We start from the raw sequence: 21,112 nt of genomic DNA, 5'->3' as shown, positions 1-21,112 counted from the left end.
TAAAATTTGTGTACTTTTTCCACCACTGTTGACCTCATTTGCAGAAACCAGATAGGCCAAATAGTTAAATTTAACTTCCTCCGCAGCTTTGAGGTCAGACATGGTTCGGGATTTGAGGAAGCGCAAAGCTGTACTCAGGTGATAACACATTAGGAAACCTGTCAAATGCTCCACAAAATGCTAAAAGCACACGATGCCCTAGGCTGTGGCGTTCCAACTTCTTGTACGCTGTTGCCAAGCAGCCTACACAATTAAAAACATCCCTGCAAAGATAGCACTTCAACGATCATGTTCAGTTGTTGCATATCATGGAAAATAATGTCTGACTCGAAAACATGGAACATTTCAGATGATTCAAACAAACAGAACAAAGAAATATGAACTGATAGAAGCTATAGTTTCCTAAAAAATGATAGTATAGTATCTATAGTATCTAAAAGGTACACGCTACTCAACACGTGGGCATGCGGCCCATGCTTTATATTTTTGCAGCCCTTTATTGTCATAAAAAATACCATAAGAATATAATTAGCCTATCCTCCTTTTGAATGGAGGACAAATTATGAAAATAAGACCAAGTTAAATCATTAACATTAGTGATTAAAGGACATTTCAACAAACATGGGCGGAAGAATGTGCTTTCATGGAGGTAAATAACAAGCCATCTTGGCCAGAGATATATTTACCATTCTCTGATTTATTGCGAGTGCAATATGTCCACATTCTGTTCTGTTCACAGTTTGTGAATAATGTTTTTTATGTGTTTCCTTAATTTAAGACTAGTCGTGTAGTCTGTTATGAAAGCTTTTTTTAAACATCAGTGAAATGAGTTGCTGTGCACAACCCTAATCCAAGTGGCTTGAAACCAAAAAAACTAGAAATTCTAGGTCAAGGCCCTCGGACACAACTGCATTTAGCTTGTGGCCCCTGAGCGGTGTTAAGTTGAGTATCCCTATAGGTTATAGTGTCCACATGCTTGACCTTTTTCTTCAGGGCACAGCAGTGCTTTAGTGCAGTATAGTTCCCAAACGTTTTCATGTCAAGGACCCCCAAAATTATATGAATTTGGCTGCAGACCCCCATCGCAGAAATATGTTGTGCCAGGGACCTCCAGAAGCAAAGATTTGAGTTAAAACTGCTCTCTTTAAAAATATATTCATAGATTTACAATTTTCAAGATCTTTAAAAAAAAAAAGCTTTTGTTAAAGTGGTTAAAATGATTGTGACACGCTATATCAACAAATTTGACCCAACTTTGAGAACCAATGCTATAGTGAACACTGCTTTGAAATGCATTTAAGAACATGCATGCTGTTTTTGTCAAGGCCAGCATGATGTAAATAAACATTTGCACCTGTTAAACACTATACAGTTTGCTTTAGCGAGCGCTTTGTATATTCAGCCTGTGTGGGCGTTGCATTTTCTGCATACCCATATGTTGTACTCATACTTGCCCGGGAAGCACAGCAGATGGCACCGATGGCATGAAAAACCTTGACATAAGTGAGACGGGGTGATCATGTCTGGGAAGCCGCCCTTACAAGTTTGAACTGGTATGCTCCCAATTTCCAGTAAACTGTATATGTGTGTCATGGTAAAAAAAAACTGAGTATCAGTTTATTTTTGAATCATTTTCAACGACCAGAAAAGTAGGTTGTTGGGGGTTCAGGAAAGAAAAAGAAAAGAAAATGTTAGAACAAAAAGCACGTCAAACATGAATTTCTTTAAACATAAATCTTCTCTTATGGGGTCCCTGGCACAAAACCTTTTTAGATGGGGGGCGCCACGGCCGAGTACATATCAATTTGGGGGTCCTACGCACGAAAAAGTTTGAAAACTACTGTATTAGGCTGTAAGTTTTATATTAAAATATTAGGCTACTGTATTAAGCTACTGTAAGTGGTATTAGGCTACTGTAAGTGCGATATTGAAGTATTAGGCTACTATAAGAGTTATATTTCATATACTGTAATGTGCTAAAAGATTTCTGAAGGTTGCTGAAGGGGTTGTCAACACATTGGGCACTTTATAGTTCCTGAGGTGAAATTGGCACCAATGTGATCAGCTCACTATAAGTAGGATGGTCATAATTCATTGTGTTCGTACATCCTGAGGAAGTGATAATTATAGTGTAGCTCCAGGAATGACGACGGCTGCTGTGTGGATTTTTATAGACACTAACTGTGTTAAAGCTAGTTATAGCTTGTAAATTATGTTCTGTCAAAGTTGTTACTACTACGTGTGTGTGTGTGTGTGTGTGTGTGTGTGTGTGTGTGTGTGTGTGTGTGTGTGTGTGTGTGTGTGTGTGTGTGTGTGTGTGTGTGTGTGTGTGTGTGTGTGTGTGTGTGTGTGTGTGTGTGTGTGTGTGTGTGTGTGTGTGTGCAGTGATGGAAAAAGTACTCACATGTTTTACTTAAGTAAAAGTATCAATACTGCTATGTAATATACTCTGTTACAAGTAGTAGTAGTACTCATTGTGCAGAATGTCCCATTTCACGTGTTCACAAGTTCAAAATGTATACAAAACATTGTGAAAATAGCTGATCTACAAGCTCACAATGCGTCACATCGCAACATGAGAGCTTGTAGATCTGCTATTTTCAAATGGCTGAAATATATATAGGGCTGAAGTGGTTAGTGTGTTTTGTAATAATAATCAAAATCTACAAAGTAACTATTAACTAAAGTTTTCATATAATTGTAGTGGAGTAAAAGTACTATATTTTCCTCTGAGATGTAGTGGAGTAACTAATGTTAATTTATTAAGAATGGGATTCTTAAAATCGTTGTCCTAAAACGTTGATGTAATACAAACCTGTCTGTCTGTCTGTCTGTCTGTCTATCTGTCTGTCTGTCTGTGTGTCTGTGTGTCTGTGTCTGTGTCTGTGTGTGTGTGTGTGTGTGTGTGTGTGTGTGTGTGTGTGTGTGTGTGTGTGTGTGTGTGTTCATTTTTTATTTGCCTAAAATATTCTTACCAACTATGTTTTGCAACATAACAGCATAGACTAATTTATTGACCACTTAAGCCGTATTTCATGCTTTGTTTTAGCATAATAAATAGCTGTTCAATATAAGCTCATATCACAGCTTGTATAAAATAATAGCTTGTATAAAATAGTGGCACCAGGTTGAAAGTGGTTAAGATAGCAGAAAAAGACATTGTATGATATTCCAGTGGTTCTGAAACTGGGGTCTGGGGACCCCAGGGGTCCGTGAGTGTTTCACTAGCTAAATGATTGATGGACTCTTACCGGCCTGTAACTCTGAGAGTGTACAACTGAAACCAAATGGACCCTTACAGGTCAATTTGTGATATTCCAGCTTGTGTGGAGTGTTCTCCAGTGGTGGTAATAAAGTCCTCTACTGCCATCTCCCTCCCTTACATGCAGTGGTGGAAGAAGTGCTCAGATATTTTACTTAAGTAAAAGCATCAATACTGCAAACGCAGAAATACTCTGTTACAAGTAAAAGTAATGTACAAAGTAACTAGTACCTAAAGTTTTCAAATAATTGTAGTGGAGTAAAAGTACAAGTAGGCTACTCTGAGATGTAGTTGAGTAGAAGTACTGAAAATTGGAAATACTCCAGTAAAGCAAAACAAAATCTTCAAAATTGTACAGTAATAAGTACAGTACTTAAGTAAATGTACTACTTTCCACCACTGCTTACATGTTGTCTCCCTCCCTGACAGACGGTAGTGGGCAGTATACGTCCATTACTTGAGTAAACTGTACTTCAGTGGTTCTCAAACTTTTTAGTGTCAAGGACCCCCAAATAGGCTCTATGCACAGCAGCCATATTGTGAAGACATTCACAATGATACTAATGAAGGCTCTGTTCCATTTAGTGTAGCACCGTGGTTCTCAGATTTTTCAATTTCCACGACCCCCATAACTCTGAGTGTACAAATGGTTCCATTTGTACACTCTCAGAGTTAAACACTCGTAAGGGGCCATTTGGAAACCCCTTAAGGAACCATGAGGGTCCCTGGACCCACATTTTAGACCCACTGGTGTAACAGAGTGTTTCCAGTGAGCCAACATGCACAATATCAGCACCCTGACTCTGTTTGACCAGAATGGAACAGAGCCTTCATTAGTATTATTGGTAACACCTGTGCATGTCTTCACAATATGGCTGCTGTGCATAGAGCCTATTAATATGTAGGCTCTTTGGCCACTTTTTTTAAAATGATAATTCAAAATTATTCAAAATTTCTCAAACATTTGTGATATTTTTTCAGAAATAGCAGATGTACAAGGTGGAAGAGCAGCTGCTATTTTTGAATAGCCAACGTATAAATAAAGTGGTTAAAATGATTGTGACGCTGTATTAACTGTACTTTTGCTGGGACCCCCTGGAACCCCCTCAATGACCCCACTTTGAGAAGCACTGCTTTACTCAACTACATTTATCGAGTATCTGTGCTTTACTTGAGTATTTGTATTTTTACGTACATTATGAATTAAGTACTGAAGCCCTATTTCAAATATGGTGGAAAAACATTGTAGATCTACAAGCTCACAACACATCACGTTGTGCCACGCTGTGAGCTTGTACATCTGCTGTTTTTGAACATTTCCTAAAAATATCAAAAAATATCTTCTGGGGGTCCCTGGCACAAAACATTTTCAGATAGGGGTTGGCGGCCAAATACGTATCAATTTGGAGGTCCTTGACCTGGAAAAGTTTGAGAAACACTGCTTTAACTCAAGTACAAAGTTGACAGAGCAGCTTTCACTTGTAGTGGAGTAATATTTGACCATGAGTATCGATACTTTGACTCAAGTACTAATGAGTACTTTGTCCACCACTGGTGATGCAACCAGACAGACGCCACTGCTCCACACATAACAGCTATAGGCCTGCAAGTCTGCCCTCTGCTGGTAATAATAAGAACATATGAATGACATTTAGCTGGTGAGATATAATGATAATAATAATGATGATAATAATAATAATAATGATAATGATGATGATGATAATACTAATAATAATAAAAATAATAATAATAATAATGATAATGATGATGATAATACTAATAATAATAATAATAATAATAATAATAATAATAATAATATTGATGATAATAATAATGATAATGATAATGATAATAATAATAATAATAATAATAATAACAATAATAACTAGACGCGTCGCAATTCCGGGGAAATTGCAGAGTGTGGTTGCGCCGACGCCGGTCGCGGGTCGCGGCCGCCGGGACTCGAGGAATACGCTGGGAGGAATAACGTCGGAGGCTGCGCCAATTACATTGTGTCGTCACTCCTGAGATGGCTTGCGTTTCATTTTGAGAGGATCGATCCCCCCAAAATAAGGTTTTTGCATCAAACGGTTACATTTCGAGCATTCGTGGCGCCCCCTATGGATCAAAGTAGAAATGCTTTTGGGGATTGGTTTAGTATACCACCCTCGACATGTGATTCAAATTTGGGATTGACCGGACGTTTCGTTCGTGATTTATGGCATTTTTGGTCAAACGGGCCCCTCCTGCTAACTTTGGAAGCCATTTACGGACGGACGGTACGGACTATCAAAATTCCGCTTGGATATCTTTATCGCATGGGTCCATAGATCACGTGTACCGATTTGTGTGAGATTTGGAAAAAAATTGAAGGAAAAGGAGCAAAAAGTGTGTTTTGAAGAAAATTCAAAATGGCGGAAAATCTATCCTGACGCAAATGGGCGTGGCCTATATGGGAAGATGCGTCGTGACCCAAGGAATCCAGGGGAAAAAAATTTGATTTTACGACCTACGGTTCAAGAGTTATAGGCCAAAAGGTAAAGGGGGCTGTTATAGCGCCACCATGTGGCCGACTGTTGTGATTATTTTCTTAATAATTTTTCAAAAAACTATTAACCTCCCCTCCAAATCTTGTAACTGTAGCCCTTACGGTTTCCGAGAAAAAAATACTTGAATGGGAGTTTTTGCAATTCCCATTAAAGTGGATGGGGAAATTTAATGCAGAAATAAATCAATATCAAAAAATCTATCCTGACGCAAATGGGCGTGGCCTATATGGGGAGATGCGTCGTGACCCAAGGAATCCAGGTGAAAAGAAATTTTGATTTTAGGACCTACGGTTCAAGAGTTACGGGCCAAAACGTAAAGGGGGCTGTTATAGCGCCACCATGAGGCCGAATGGTGTGATATTTTGTTAAATAATTTGGGACTTAATTATAAATTATCCCTCCAAATCTGATAACTCTAGCTGTTAAGGTTTCTGAGAAAAAAATACTTGAATTTGAGTTTTTTGACTTTTACATTAAAGTGGATGGGGAAATTTAATGCACTAATAAATTAATATCAATTAAACTATTCAACCAATCTCTTAGCCCTATACACGCGCACGATTCCCGTTCAAGACGGTCATTTTGATATATGGCACGACATTGGGGGATAAAGACTGTGGGAGGAGATGCGCTGTAAAGTATTGTTTATCTATAAATAAATAAAGAAAGAAATAAAGTGTATAGAGTACTATAGTCTGGTTGCCCTGTTAGGGCAACCACACTAATAATAATAATACATTTTATGTTGCATTGCACTCCTCCTAATGTTTAAAGGGGGTTTAACAAAGCAAAATACTAAAATACAGCAAAACATCAAAACAAGAGAACAGTGGGTCCTTGTTCTCTGAACGTTCAGAGAACAAGGACCCACTAGTAGAGTGGAGATGTGTCGCTTGTAAATCTGCTATTAAAAAAATGTAGAAAATGTGACAAATTTGGAATACTTGTGAAACGGAAGTCTTGTAAAGGGGTCCCTGGCAAAAACATGGGGGTTCTTGACATGAATATTTTGAGGACGACTGGTTTAGATCACAGAGATGGGACCTTTATGGGACAGATGTGCAATTTAGGGAGAAAATGCGAAAGATTTGGAATAATTTAGATTTATTTATTTCTTCTTCTTCTTCTTTTTACACAATTCTTCTCTTCTGGGTTTCCCTGGCACAAATACTTTTCAGATGGGGGTAAATGCATATTAATTAGGGGGTCCTTGAACCCCAAATTAAAAAAGTTGTAGATCCTTCAGAATGTGTGCAAAGCTTACAGTGAAAATAAAAGTGATTTATAATAAAGGGGGGAAATGCATTTAAAGAGATAATACTGTAGGACTCAAGTTTACACCACTAGGGGGACTCAAAACCCACAAAACGTAGCTGTACAATTTTAACCCCACTCATGTAGGATTAGGCCTTCTGTTTGCCATAATGTACCTGTCTAGTATCTTTTCAATTACCACAAACACCAGTGGTGTTTACTTAAGTAAAAGTATCAATACCATCATGTAGAATTACTACTGTTACAACTAAGTAAAAGTCCAGTATTCAAAATCTACTTGAGTACTTTGGTACTTCTGAAAAAGTACAGAAGTATTGGCATCAAAATATACTTAAAGTACCAAAAGTAAAAGTACTCATTAAGCAGAATGTCCCCATTGAAAATAGCAGATCTACAAGCTCACAACGCGTCACGATGCGACACGTTGTGAGCTTGAATATATAGAACTTAAGTGGCTAATGTATATTTAGTAATACAAATCAACATTTCAAATAATTGTAGTGGAGTAGAAGTACAATATCTTTCTCAGAGATGTATTGGAGTAGAAGTAAAAGTATAGAAGATTGGAAGTACTCCAGTAAAGTAAAAGTAGCCTATACCTCAAAGATTTACTTAAGTAAAAAAGTACTGTACTTGAGCACCAATGCCAAACACTGACCACAAAAAGCAATGTGCGTTTGGCAACCATAGCATGTCTGGATACCACAGCATGGCTTCCAACTGAGTCAAACTAATTTGAGTGCGAGTTATGATAATGACCGGGAACTTTATTTGCGTAGTTTTAAGAACAACCAGGAGGGCCTTATCTGAGGGGTCTCTGGCTCATGGGCCAGTGGTTCCCACCCTTTTTTCCTCATCTGACAATAGCTGAGACCTCCCTCCCCACACACACACACACACACACACACACACACACACACTGGCACACAGTGTGTGTGTCAGACATGTTAAACACTTAAGCTGTATACAATATTCTTATATTAAAATTGGCTTACGGGAGGACTGCCCGGCGGGCCGGCGGACCACATCGTCACGCTCATGTCACCATGACTCAGCCATAACCATGTAAGGAGTTCCCAATGCAGCTACGCCCAAATATGGAGTGTGTTGTCTAACCTCAATGTGTCGTCATGGAATTAGGCGCAAGCAAATCAGTCAGCTCCATTTTTTGGGCACAAAAGGGGGCATGCCCATATATGGGTGTATACTGATGACATCAGTAATCTCTATATATGGGCATAAAAGGGACAAGGACTGTCAGATACAGAGATCCGGTTGTCCAGAGCCACAGATCCGACCGCTATGCCCATAAATGGTCATGTGCATATATGGGACCGACCGACTTCAAACTCAGCGGCAAGGACTCGAGGGAGTGCGGTGCCCGTTGTCGAGTAGTTCGGTATCCAGTTGTCCAGAACCGCCGATCCAACCAATTTGCCCATATATGGGCATTCCAATATATGGGCATATACTGATGACATCAGGGATCTCCATATATGAGCATGAAAGGGACAAGGACTGACAGATACAGACATCTCCATACTGTATATGGACACAAAGGGGTATTACTAGTCGGACTGATATCACATTGAGAACATATAATACAGGCAGACAGTGGATGAAAGCAAGTTGTGATTTTGTGCCCTGGAACAAAAGGCCTTCGACACAGTTGACCACAGCTTATTTTTTAATAAACTTTCTGCTACGCTAAAGCCCTTCCAACCTGAAATGGTTTATCTGCCATCTCTCCGACAGGGACCAAAACTCTTTTAAGGCCATCTTGCATATAGGCTCAGCCTGTGACTTGCAGGGCCCCACAAGGGAGTGTTTTGGGTCCCTAGTTGTTTTTTTTTATTAATATTAATGACCTGCAAGCTACTAATAATGCTGAAACTCAGCCAGATGAGGATGTGGTAAAGCTACTGGGCCATTCTTAGCGAGGAATTCAATATTAAGATATGTCCCACACAGACAAGTTATCCACTTGTCCAGTGGCCAAAACTGATTACATCTCGTTTCCCAACCGAGGCTGTGCAAATTGGCTTCGCCCGATATCGTCTTCAGGGGGTCATGACTTTTCCTGCAAAATCCTCAGTTAGCTACCGTGGTTTGCATGTTAGATTGCACCCTGGGAGGTGGAACTATGGCATTAAAGATCATAAGCAAGGTGAAGAGCAGAACCCAATTCTTGGCCAGAATATAGCTCCATTTATGGACACAGGTCGGCTAGTCTTCTCTTGTTTTATGTTGTTTTGATTATGCCATGTCAGTGCTGTGGACCATTTTGGTCCACAGCACTTCCAGCAGTTGGGCCGACTCCCTCTGGACGCGAGGTCAATGGTTCTCAAACTTTTTGATTTCAAGGACCCCCATTTTGGTATGCATCAGACCCCCCATGATCTCTGAGTGTGCACAAATTGTCCAGCGTGTGCTCAGAGTTACAGACCCATAGGGGTCCATTTGTTTACCAACTATCAATCATTTAGCTAGGAACCCCCTGGAACTTGCTCATTGCGCTCAAGGACCCCAATTTGAAAACCACTGCGCTAAGTCAGTACAATTACAGCTAAACGTGTTTTTTTTTAAATATAAATCTGTATTAAGATAGCCCCCAACGAGCTTAATCATTGTCCACCTCAGTAGAGCCAGCATTGTAGACCTGTACTTGCCCAGGTTTAAAACTAATATGGGTAAATCTTTAGATATGGTGAGGCAGCAACATGTAACGTGTTACCGCTGACAAAGAGTAGCCTAGGCCTACTAGCTGTCATCGTTTTGAGAAAAAGGTAAAATCCTGGCTTTTATAAAATGTTGCAGAATGAGAATGGTCATGTTTAATGTTTAATATGCCGTTAAGTTTTTTGTTTTTATAGACTTGTACAGTAAGTGTTTTATATAATCGAATTGCTCTTTGCTTTGTTTGTTTGTTCAAGACAAAGGAACCACAATGGAAATAAGTCTGACTTGATTGTGTTTTTATCCTTGACGTTCTTCTTTGAGAAGTGTGTTTGTTAAGCGTTATTTTTTTAAACCTAATACAAAATAAATCAAATCAAACTGACTTGACTAACAAGGATGCTGTGGAGAATGAAATGAGCACCTATATAGACAGTCTCACCACCAAGCAGTGCTATATTATATTGACAAATATTTGTATCATTTTGTACTGAAATGCCCAAACTATGACCCAAAAGCAGATAAAACATGCTGTCCTGTCATCACAGAAGCTCTTTCTGCAGACTATGCGGAGGAGGCTGATATAGGTGTGCATTCATTAGCTTGATGCATAACAGGTGTGTTGTGTTGACACAACCAGATTAGTTTGACTCAGTCCAGGTGTGAGTACTTAAATCAGCCATCACCCACCCCACAACAGCATGGGGACTAAAGGAGGAGTTCACCCAAAAAATGACTTATTTTCTATCAATTACACACCCCATGAAGCCTTGATTTCATGGATTTATTTTTGTTTTTGTGGCATTCCTAAGACAATAATTTGATGACCGTGTGTATTTCCGGTAGGAGACACAAATAATCTTCTTTGTGTCTCCTACCGGATACATTAGCCGGTAGGAGACGGGAATCAAATTATTAGCTTAAGAATGCGACAAAAACAAAAAAGAATCCATGGATTCAAGGCTTCATAGGGTGTGCAATTGATAGAGAATAAGTCATTTTTTGGGTGAACTCCTCCTTTAAATAGCCTGGCGTAGCCAGACTATATCACTACTCGCAAATTCGTCTGGTCCCAGGCTAGCAAGGGTTCAAGTTGTTAATGGAAAAAAAAAATCCTATGACACAAAGACTTGGCAGCCCCGCTGTAGTAACAGAGGAACCCCTAGGGATCCCAGACCCCCTGTTGAAGTCTGAAGACCCCTGCTCTAGCACCTCCATGAGATCAGTCAACAAAAAAATGAATAAATAAATAGCAATAAACAATATCTCCCAAATTTGGCTTGAGGATTTTGTAAATCAATTTTAAGATGTCTTTGGTTGCAGTTTCAGAAGCTGCAAGCTAACCTTATCTATTGATGTCAGAAAGAAAATAGCCATCTAAGCTCACGTGTCGAAACAACGCATTATGAGCCTGTAGATTGTCTATTTTTGCTCTTTGGAGAAAAAAAAGAAAATCGATCAATTTTATTCATATCGATTCATTTTATTATATATATTTTTTACAATCGATTAAATTGATAAGTTCTATTAACTGTTGCACCTCTGGGTAACTTCAAGAGACCAACACAGGGAAAGGAACTGGAGCACATGGATATTTAAAAATTCTATGCAAACATACACATAAACATTCAAAGCCAGGACAAGGACCACAATGGAAATAACTCTAGCTTTTTGGTGTTCTGTCCTTTTGACAGTTATGTACAAATATACGGTCACATATATATGCATTTTTGTCAATACAAAAAAAATCCAATGTGTAAACACGCATGCTTGCACATTCAATGACATTTTTAAATATCTGTATGCTCCCAGTGGCCTTCTCTGGTCTAGTGTTTCATGAGAGAGACTCATTGCTCATTTTGACTGTTTATAGTGTAAGCTGCAGAAAGTGTGAGTGTTTCTTTTCCATTATCTATTTGTGTGTATCTAGGAGTGCGGCATGGAGCAGCAGGATTCCCATTCTCTCACGCACACAGAGCTTGTTTTGATGTTCTGAACGGAGCAGAGTAAATAAAAACATGTGTTCAGATTTAGTTTTGGGTGAAGAAGCCTATACAACAGACAGCCAGCCAAGCCCCTTGCGTGATACAGCATGGCAAACACACAGGACCACACCACTTAAGACCCATTTAAAAAAGAAAAAAGAAAGTAGAAATAGTCCATTTGCAAGCTCACAGCACGTCACACCGTGAGCTTATAATCCATTTTCAAAAATCTTCGCCCATAATGACATGCCCACTTTAACCCTGGCAACAGGAGTCCCTGGGTCAAAGTGGTAAAACATATTGAAAGTTGATCTTGGCTTTCCTTGTATACTTAAAATGTGTAATATCAACAGCAACTATATCACACGTAGTAAAATAACTTGGCTTTTGCTTTTTGAAAGATAGTTAATACATTTTAGAATTCTGCCTTTTTTTCCCTTTTAGGCCTTATTCAAATATGCTGTTGTCTTCTGACATTCATCAGTATCAGTGACAGAATAATTAACAGAATTAATAATTTGTTGTACTGTTTTAATGGGTATCTCAAATAGAAGGCAAGAGTTTCTGTTCAATGCTTCAAAAATACGTTTTAAACAACTGATCAGGTTATAGTTTACTGGGTTCATATTTGATTTTTTAATCTGCTTCATACCAAACCATGTCACATTGGCCAACTTTGTCAATACAAAACATGAAATCGTTTGACAAAAATAATTTAAATAGTTACCAACTAACAGACAACTATGCTATGGTATACACACTCACAAAAACAAAAGCTTGAAATATAGAACGTGAAAAAAAGCAATGAGACACAAATTAATCAAGTTTCGTGACAGCACGTAAAAAAAGTGGTAAGCACACACATTCACATGCATGTACAGTACATGTACAGCACGTACGCACACACACATACACACAAAGAGGACTCACGCACACACACACAAAAAGAGGACTCACACACACACACAGGACACAAGCAACTAAGATGGTTTGCTACATACAGTAATGACCCTTGTACCGTGGTGATGGCACTTACAGCATAGCTCGTTGCTGTCAGGTAGAAACCTTGCATCTCCATATTTCAACTTTTTCAGTTGGTTTACTTCTGGTAAATGTATGCCCTACTTTGTCATACTACTGAATCACACAAAAGTTTGTTTTAAAGTGAAAGTGGTTATTTTCCCCCCCACATTTCCCGAAAAGTAACAAGTTTTGGACGGTACAAGGTTTCCACGCGACAAAAGCGACGATGTATACAAAAGCCATTCTGGGGATAGCTGAGGACTAGAGGAATCCCAGACAGACCTCCCATCCCAGAGAAAAAAAACAGTAATCACAGACAGGCATTAACCTCAGTTTTAAACACCACAGCTCCAAACCAGATCCGCTTAGCCGTCTGGTTGCTAAATGGTGCAATTGGTTGGGGCTTGGATAGCCTGCGGTGAGGGCTGTGGTTCCGCCGCCCCCATGTCCTTTCTCTTTATTCTGGTGGTTGGGTTGAGGCGAGGACATGCCTTAGTCATGTTTGCCCTTTACAGCTTTCGGAGAGCCTTCATTCCACGCCACGTAAACAAACATAGCCAAGACCACATGGACCGCCAGCACCGCTACGATGGCGGCGTAGAAGTAACTGTCAGAGCTTGACATCTTCATGGAACCTGAGAGGAAAAGGAGAGGTTTCAATCAGGACAGAGGTTGGGCTAGGCTCTCTCTCTCTCTACTACGCTGTCCTCAGACGAGCCCTCCATCGGCGTCTCCAGTCTAGGCGTGGGGCGGTATGGATTTTTAGGTACCGCGGTAACAAAATCACTGTTTACCCACGGTTCGGCGGGCGGGGGTCACGTGACTTGGTCAAGTCTATTTTGGGGGTCGCCAGGCAGAAAGGTTGAGAACCACTGAAATAAACGATTAAGGGAAGCCGTCCCCCTGTTTGTTTCGAAAGAAAATTACAAGCCATCGTATTTGTTTGCGACAGTGCCGTCAGTCGATGACAGTCTCGGCTGCCGGAAATAGATCTACAAGATTGAAAGTGAGCTTGTAGATTTGCTCTTTAAGAGCCGACCCAACCCCGCCCCAGCTACAAGTTGTTACACTTGCCGAGTCGCCTGGCACACAAGCAGACTAGAATAGACATGTCATAATCAACACTTAACAATGATAATTCTTTATTATGGTAAACTTTACATTTACACATCACACAATATGCACTCATATAACTTCCAACAGCACCCCAAAAAGGATTTGGGGGAAAAAATCAAATTAAAAAAATGTTGCGGTTATGAACTCGACCCTGTGGTATGCATACATGACCGTGGTATGGCAGTGATGTGGTCATCGCCCCCCAGCCCTACTCCAGTCATCCCGTTTCTCCACACATCTGGCCAGCTCGTTTGTGCTTTCCGCACCAGTGTCTTTCTTCAGCACATCCCGATATTTAGAGCCAATAGCCGACTTAATCTTGCTCGTGTCCAATAGACAAGAGGCAGTTTTTTTTTACATTTGTTTTTATTCCCTATATTTTTCTGAATGAAAACAAAGGAAAACAAATCTCACTCTAACCACTTAACCCTGGATTATACTTTGTTGTACAATGGTTTCGCACACATTTTTTTTAAATAGCCGACAGCCAAAGGTTGTAGATCGGCTAATAATTATATCATATATTGATATGAATTTATATCGCCCAGCCCTACCACAAGGCCAGTGTTACCGCAATTTATTATCCTCATTAAATAATTAAACATAATGCAGTTATAGTATGAACATTTTCACATTTATAATTAATAGGACAAGACTGCATATAAAAAGAATAAAACAGTGTCCCTGTACAAATGTGATTTGAGTAGCTATATTCTACGGTAACTTTTTTCTTACAAAAGCAGGAAAGAAAAATCTACTTAAAACTTACCCTCAAAGATGTAGGCCTTTGATGCAAAGTACAACCCTATGGGCAATGTGATCATCAGGACTGTGAAAAACAGCAATGTCTTCAGAGCAGACACCAAGGAGCTCTCATTTCTGAAGAGAAACACAATTCAAAAAATTGTTTTGATAAAAAAGAAAGAAGACAGCTATAGCCAGCCAGGCTGTGATACATTTATCATCTTCAGAGCTTTTTAGAGTCGAGTCAAAAATAACAACAAATATACAGTAGACTATTGGTGCATGTTTATGATGATAGTAATTCCCAAATACAAGGCTGGTGTTTTGTACAAAATAATTTCTGGCTAGTACGTTAAATTGTCCAATTATGATAGCTATGCTAAATATTATGCTATTTATGAACGATGTGACAAATTATGATATCGAAACATAACACCACTCCATTGCTTACTGCATCCCATGAAACCTTAATCAGCAATGTGGTTTCACTACATAAACACATAACATACATAACCCTGTGGAACACAGTGTCATTAATGAATGATCAATGCAGCATACAATAAAGCTGACAACATAGACACAGACCAGGGGTCTTCTTCAAAGGGTAACCGGAAGTTTGGGCACCTCAATGTAAAAACATTTCCAAAATGAAGAATAAATGTATGCCTTGGAAAATAGTCTGAAATAAGGTGATACATGATTTGAACATTAGACATTTAAAGCTGCACTATGTGACCGTCCTCTTCTACCCTGGATTTGAACACGGTTTCCTGCGCAAGTGCTGACATTTTAGAGCCAGCCTGCTTGCTAAAGGCATGAATTGAATCTTCACCATCAGGACAAAATCCGTGTCAGATCCTGTGTCTAGATGAGACATGACCTTTGACACGATCTAAATGTCTCAATAGAAGAGCAGGGAGACAAAAATACAACCACCCCAATTGTATAAGTTATATCATATGAACATACTCTACCATACAGATTGGACAAAATTACAATGTATTCATTAAAATAATGTTTCATGGTCTAATATTTCAACAATTGCTCCAAAATACTAATACTACAAAACCTGTGGTCACTCATTGTGGCATTAAGTTGATTGAATGGGTGAATTTAGGACTGATGATGTTTTGTGCATGTACAAATCATACTTTACATTATTTCAGACCATTTTCCAAAGCATACTTTTATTATTGACTTAAAATAAGATTTAAAAAATAGCACATTGAGGCACCCACTACTGTCTGTATCCTCTAATATTCAAAGTGGGGTCCAGGGACCCACAATGTTTTCCAAATGGTCCCTTTACAGCAGTGGTTTTCAACCAGTGGTCCGGGGACCACCAGTGGTCCTTGAGAGGGTTCCAGGGGGTCCACAGACAAATTAATAATTAGGAACCAAATTGACCCTTATATGTCTGTAACTCTCTAAGAGTGTACAAATGGAAGCGGTCCATTTGGTTCCATTTGTACACTCTCAGAGTTAAATGAACACTGATGATGACACTACTGTGTAGATTGGGACCCCCAAGGAATCAAAATGGTTGAGTCCCTGGCATATATTTTCAAATTAGGGTCCCTGGGCTAATATGTATCAATTTGGGGGTCCTTGACGCAAAAAAGGTTGAAAACCACTGCTTTACAGGTCTGTAACTCTGAGAGTGTACACATGGAACCAAATTAACCCGTATAAGGGTCCATTTTGGACACTCTCAGAGTGTGTACCCTCTCAAGAGTTCTTGGGGTCATTTTGAGATCCACTGATATAGACACATTCTTCCATTGCGGATGACATGAGTTTTCTTGGGTTATCCTTTTAGCATCCTTCTGTATAAATCTGTACCTCTGTGCTTTTTTTTTTAGCAAACTGTTAATAAAGTATTCAATCATAGGCTCTATTCACAGCAGCCATATTATGAAGACATTCACAGGTTTTACCAATATGAAGGCTCTGTTCCATTTAGTGTAGCACAGTGGTTTCCACGACCCCCATAACTCTGACAGTGTACAAATGGAACCAAATAGTAAGGGTCCATTTGGTTCCATTTGTACACTCTCAGAGTTACACACCTGTAAGGGGCCATTTGGAAGCCCATGAGGGTCCCTGGACCCCAACTGTAGACCCACTGGTGTAACCGAGTGTTTCCAGTGAGCCAACATGCACAATATCAGCACCCTGACTCTGTTTGACCAGAATGGCTTCATTAGTATCATTGGTAATACCTGTGAATATCCTCATAGTATGGCTGCTGTGAATAGAGCCTATTCGTTCATTTGTAGAGACGGTAAAGTTGGTCTCGTTGACACAACAACGTCATGCACACGGTGTCAAAACAAGTGACAAAACGTCGCCATTTTTAAACCCTGCTGAAAAATGAAAATAAGTCGTTTTTCCTCGAGATAGTGCAACTTGGTCTAAAAGCGCGGTGACGCGAGGTTATAGCAGCCTAGAGAGCTAATAATGCTAACTAAGGCTAGCTCGCTATGCTGAAGCTAGACTGGGACCAAGTTGCTTTGCAGGTTGCTGATCCGGTCTGGGTCTATACCGGATACGGAAACATTTTGAGAACGAATGTGTGCGTGCAAATGACCAGATACAGTAGGCGGGGCTCTAGACCGGATCACACTGGTTGAGTCACAATAGAACCCAGGCTTCCCGTAGGTGCTGCGGAAAGCCTGGTGAAGCGAGGTTATTATGACGTTGCTGACATTTTTTATGTTTTTGTATTAATATCTCACCCCCTGAAATCAGGTGCTGGTCCAGGCGCGGTGTTTAGTGAAGATCTGACCGTCGTTCCGTCCATCGCTGTTGTGATTGAATGATTAATTAAAGTGTGATAAAAATGAGATTTAGAGCAGGACTTTCAGGTTTTCTAACAGAGTGTTGTTGTGGCTTAAAATCCTCTACTTCCCCATTAGGTCATGTGACTGTGACATTGACCCGTGTTGCCAGGTTTTGTGAGAGAAATAAGCAACCGGGTCTATGACAACAAGCCCAAAAGAAGCGGCCACATATGAGCACTTTAAACCTCGGCTATTAAATATAAAATAAAATAAAAAGCCGATCTACAAGCTCACAACTTGTCCCACGTTGTGTTGTAGATCTGCTAGTTTTAAGAAAATCTTGGGAAAAGGGTGAACATGTTTTAATATCTTTTTAAAAACATTTTAACACAAATCTGGTATGGATCGAGGTCCCTGCACAACAAAAAAAATCGGATTGGGGTCCGTGTGGACAGATACATATTACTTTGGGTGTCCCTGACATGAAAATGTTTAAGAACCACTGGTTTAAACAACATTAGGAAACAAGCCAAAAAAACAGCAACTTTACAGAAAAAGAAGCACAAAGTCGCTTATAATAAGCCAATATGGCAACATTATCATGTGACAATGACAGTCACTCCCATCACATCACATGACTAGCGCTCGCCCGCCACCTACTGTTTAACAGTATAATGCAGTGGATCTCAAAGTGGGGTCCGGGGACCCCCACCCCAGCCCGGGGTCATTGAGGGCGTTCCAGGGGGTCCCCAGCTAAATTAGTTACTAGATAATCACACAATCAGTGTAACCACTTTTACACTGTGTTATACTTGGCTATTTGAAAATAACCGATCTAAAAGCTCACAACACACTGTAGATCTGCTATTTTTGAGGGGGAAAAAAGATGGAAAATTCTGAATAATGTTTTTTTTTCTGTTGTGGGGGTCCCTGGCACTAAATCTTTTCAGATGTGGGGTCCACGGCCAGTCATATAAAGGTGGGGGTCCTTGAGATAAACATCTGAGAACCACTGGTAGCCTACCTAGGCTATATGTATTTCGCACTTTTAAAAACAAATAACAGCAGTGGTTCGCATACTTTTTTTGTTTCAAGGAGCCCCATTTCGCTGTGGCAAATGGGGGTATGAGAGTTACAGACCTAGGCCTACTTGATACATACTTAATATTTCAAATGTATTATGAATGACTTGTGGATTTCTGACTTTGGAAGAAGTCATGACAACGGTTTTCTTTAAGACCATTCTCATACCACTATTCATGTCATGTCACTAACCCAGTGGTTCTCAAAGTGGGGTCCGGGGACCCCCAGGGGTCCTTGAGGGAGTCCCAGGGGGTCCCCAGCTAAATGATAGATAGGAACCAAATGGACCCTTATTTGGTTCCATTTGTACACTCTCAGAGTTAAATTAACATTGATTTTACAATATAAATTGGAGTCCCAGAGATATAAATGCCATTTAATGGGGGTCCGTAGCCTAATGCATGTCAAACTGGTGGTCCTTGAAATTAAAATGGTTGAGAATCACTGCTAGAGCCGTAAACATCTTCTCCTATGGGGGTCCCTGGCATATCTTTTCAAAAGGGGGTCCGTGGGCTAATAATTGTCAATTTGACATGAAAAAGTTTGAGAAACACTGCACTAACCAAGTCACTCAAGAAAAAAAATGGAGCTTGCTTGAAGGGAGGGGGGGGGGGGTGCTCCTTGCAACCATCCTTATCCCTCATGGTTAAACACATAACATTAATACAGTACACACCCCCACATTCCCATGGCAAACTGCTGAATTGAACAGCAATAAAACAATAACACAAACATGTGTGTGCCCCCGGGCATGCTGGGAATTCCCTCCCCTGTCCAATGCACACCCCGGGACCCGGGACGCACAGTTCCACCTCAGGGTCTTCCTGTCCCCCGGTTTGTTGTATTCTTTGTACCAGTACTGTACTTAAATACAATTTTGAGGGACCTTTGTTTGATTATTTAAAAAAAAAAACTAGGCTACTTTATACTCCACTACATCTCAGAAGTAGTAGAAGTTACTTGCAGAGTTGCAGATTTAAGCTTATTAATACAATACACTAACCACTTAAGCCCTATTTTACCCTTCAGCTATTATAAAATAACTGATCTACAACCATTGAGAGTTGCTACGCATTGTGAGCTTGTAGCTTAGCTATTTTTGAAAATGTTTGTGCCCATTTTTATTTTGTTTTTTCTTACTTTTACTAAAAACTGCTTTTGTACTTTTACTCGATTTAAAATGTTGTAACATTTTGAATGCAGGCCTTTTGCTTGTAGCAGAGCATGTCTACATTGAGGTATTGCTACTTTTACTCAAGTAAAAAAAGAGAAATCTGAGTACATCTACCACCCTGCCTGCTGCCCATGGACCATAAGCCATAAGCCATGCAGCAGTGTGGAACAGCATACGCCTCTGGCCACTTGGTGAAACAGTCCATTCATTAAGATGACAAAGTGATTTTCCATTGATTGATGATGGCCCAGTGTCTCAGGAGGTTGAGCAGTTCGATCTTGGCCTTGGGTCAAGTGTCCTTGAGCAAGACACTGAACCCCTAACTTCTCTCTCTCTCTCTCTCTCTCTCTCTCTCTCTCTCTCTCTCTCTCTCTCTCTCTCTCTCTCTCTCTCTCTCTCTCTCTCTCTCTCTCTCTCTCTCTCTCTCAATGAGCAGGCAAAGCCCTTTGGATAAAGGCGCCATGTACGAGTTTCATATTTACAAACATGTTGTGTAAATGTGCAAACTCAGGGGGCAAAACTGCTTGGAATTAAATAACACACACACACTTGACACACAGCATTCAGAGCAGTGAGCTGCAGTGCTTGAACTGGACCAGGGTGGTTTGGATTACAATCCTCATCACAGGCCCCAAATGGTTTTGAGGGACTCTTCCAACACGTCCCATAGCACAGTGGTTCTCAAACTGTGGGCCGAGACCCCCAGGGGGATCCCAAAATGCTTTTGAGGGGTCCCCAGATTGTTTTCTCACTTAAACAGCAAACAAACCAACATACAGTATAACTGTATACAGGGTCTGCACATTTCTAAAGTGACAATTTAAGGACTTTTAAGACCTTAAAGAGACAAATAATAAGACCATAATTTACTACGTCAAAAGAAACCAACCAACTATACTATAAAAATAATTCAAATATTGGCCAAATTGTCTAATATTACAGAAGAAAAAGGCAACATTTTTGAATGCATTCGAAAAAAAACAAGCTCACAACGCCGTTGTGAGCTTGCAGTTTGGCTATTTTCAGTGGAACCGAGTCAAACAAAATGTAATGCCTCAATTCCTACAATTCCAAGTGCTTGTCAGGGTGGCAGTTCAAATATGATTCTTTTGGGGGTCACGGCCTGAAAGGTTTGGGAACCCTTGCCATAGCAAATGTGCCAGATAGAGGTCCCCAATTAGGCTTTGTTGTCCTCCAGGTGTCCTCTGAAGGTATTGGTGCTGGTGATGATACACTGATCCTCTGTGGCGTCGGCCTTGGCAGTTAAACACGCAATGAAGCTGTCGTCACACTCTGGGCAATCTTGCACGCTATGTATAATGCCTAATAGGCTCTATGCGCAGCAGCCATATTGGAAAGAAATTGGGCCTCTTCCTTACTTCCTTCACAGGTGTGACTAATGACACTAATGAAGGCTCTGTTCCATTCTGGTCAGAGTCAGG

The 21,112-nt window shown here is 40.1% G+C and overlaps 1 protein-coding gene across 1 annotated transcript; it reads right to left on the bottom strand.

The window, feature by feature from the left end:
* Positions 1–11,900: 11,900 nt before the first annotated feature.
* vma21 (vacuolar ATPase assembly factor VMA21) lies at positions 11,901–17,548 on the bottom strand. The gene is made up of 3 exons (XM_084042161.1): positions 17,369–17,548; positions 14,656–14,765; positions 11,901–13,405 (listed from the first exon to the last, which is right to left on the bottom strand). The coding sequence occupies exons 1-3, from the start codon at positions 17,431–17,433 to the stop codon at positions 13,263–13,265; spliced, it is 318 nt and encodes a 105-aa protein (XP_083898287.1). The 5' UTR covers positions 17,434–17,548; the 3' UTR covers positions 11,901–13,262.
* Between the last annotated feature and the right edge of the window lie 3,564 nt (positions 17,549–21,112).

Source organism: Gymnoscopelus microlampas (assembly GCF_963454915.1).
Source record: "Gymnoscopelus microlampas genome assembly, chromosome: 18".
Taxonomy (NCBI): domain Eukaryota; kingdom Metazoa; phylum Chordata; class Actinopteri; order Myctophiformes; family Myctophidae; genus Gymnoscopelus; species Gymnoscopelus microlampas.
The sequence above is the reverse complement of the archived record's forward strand: the minus strand, read 5'-3'. Positions and strand labels throughout refer to the sequence as shown.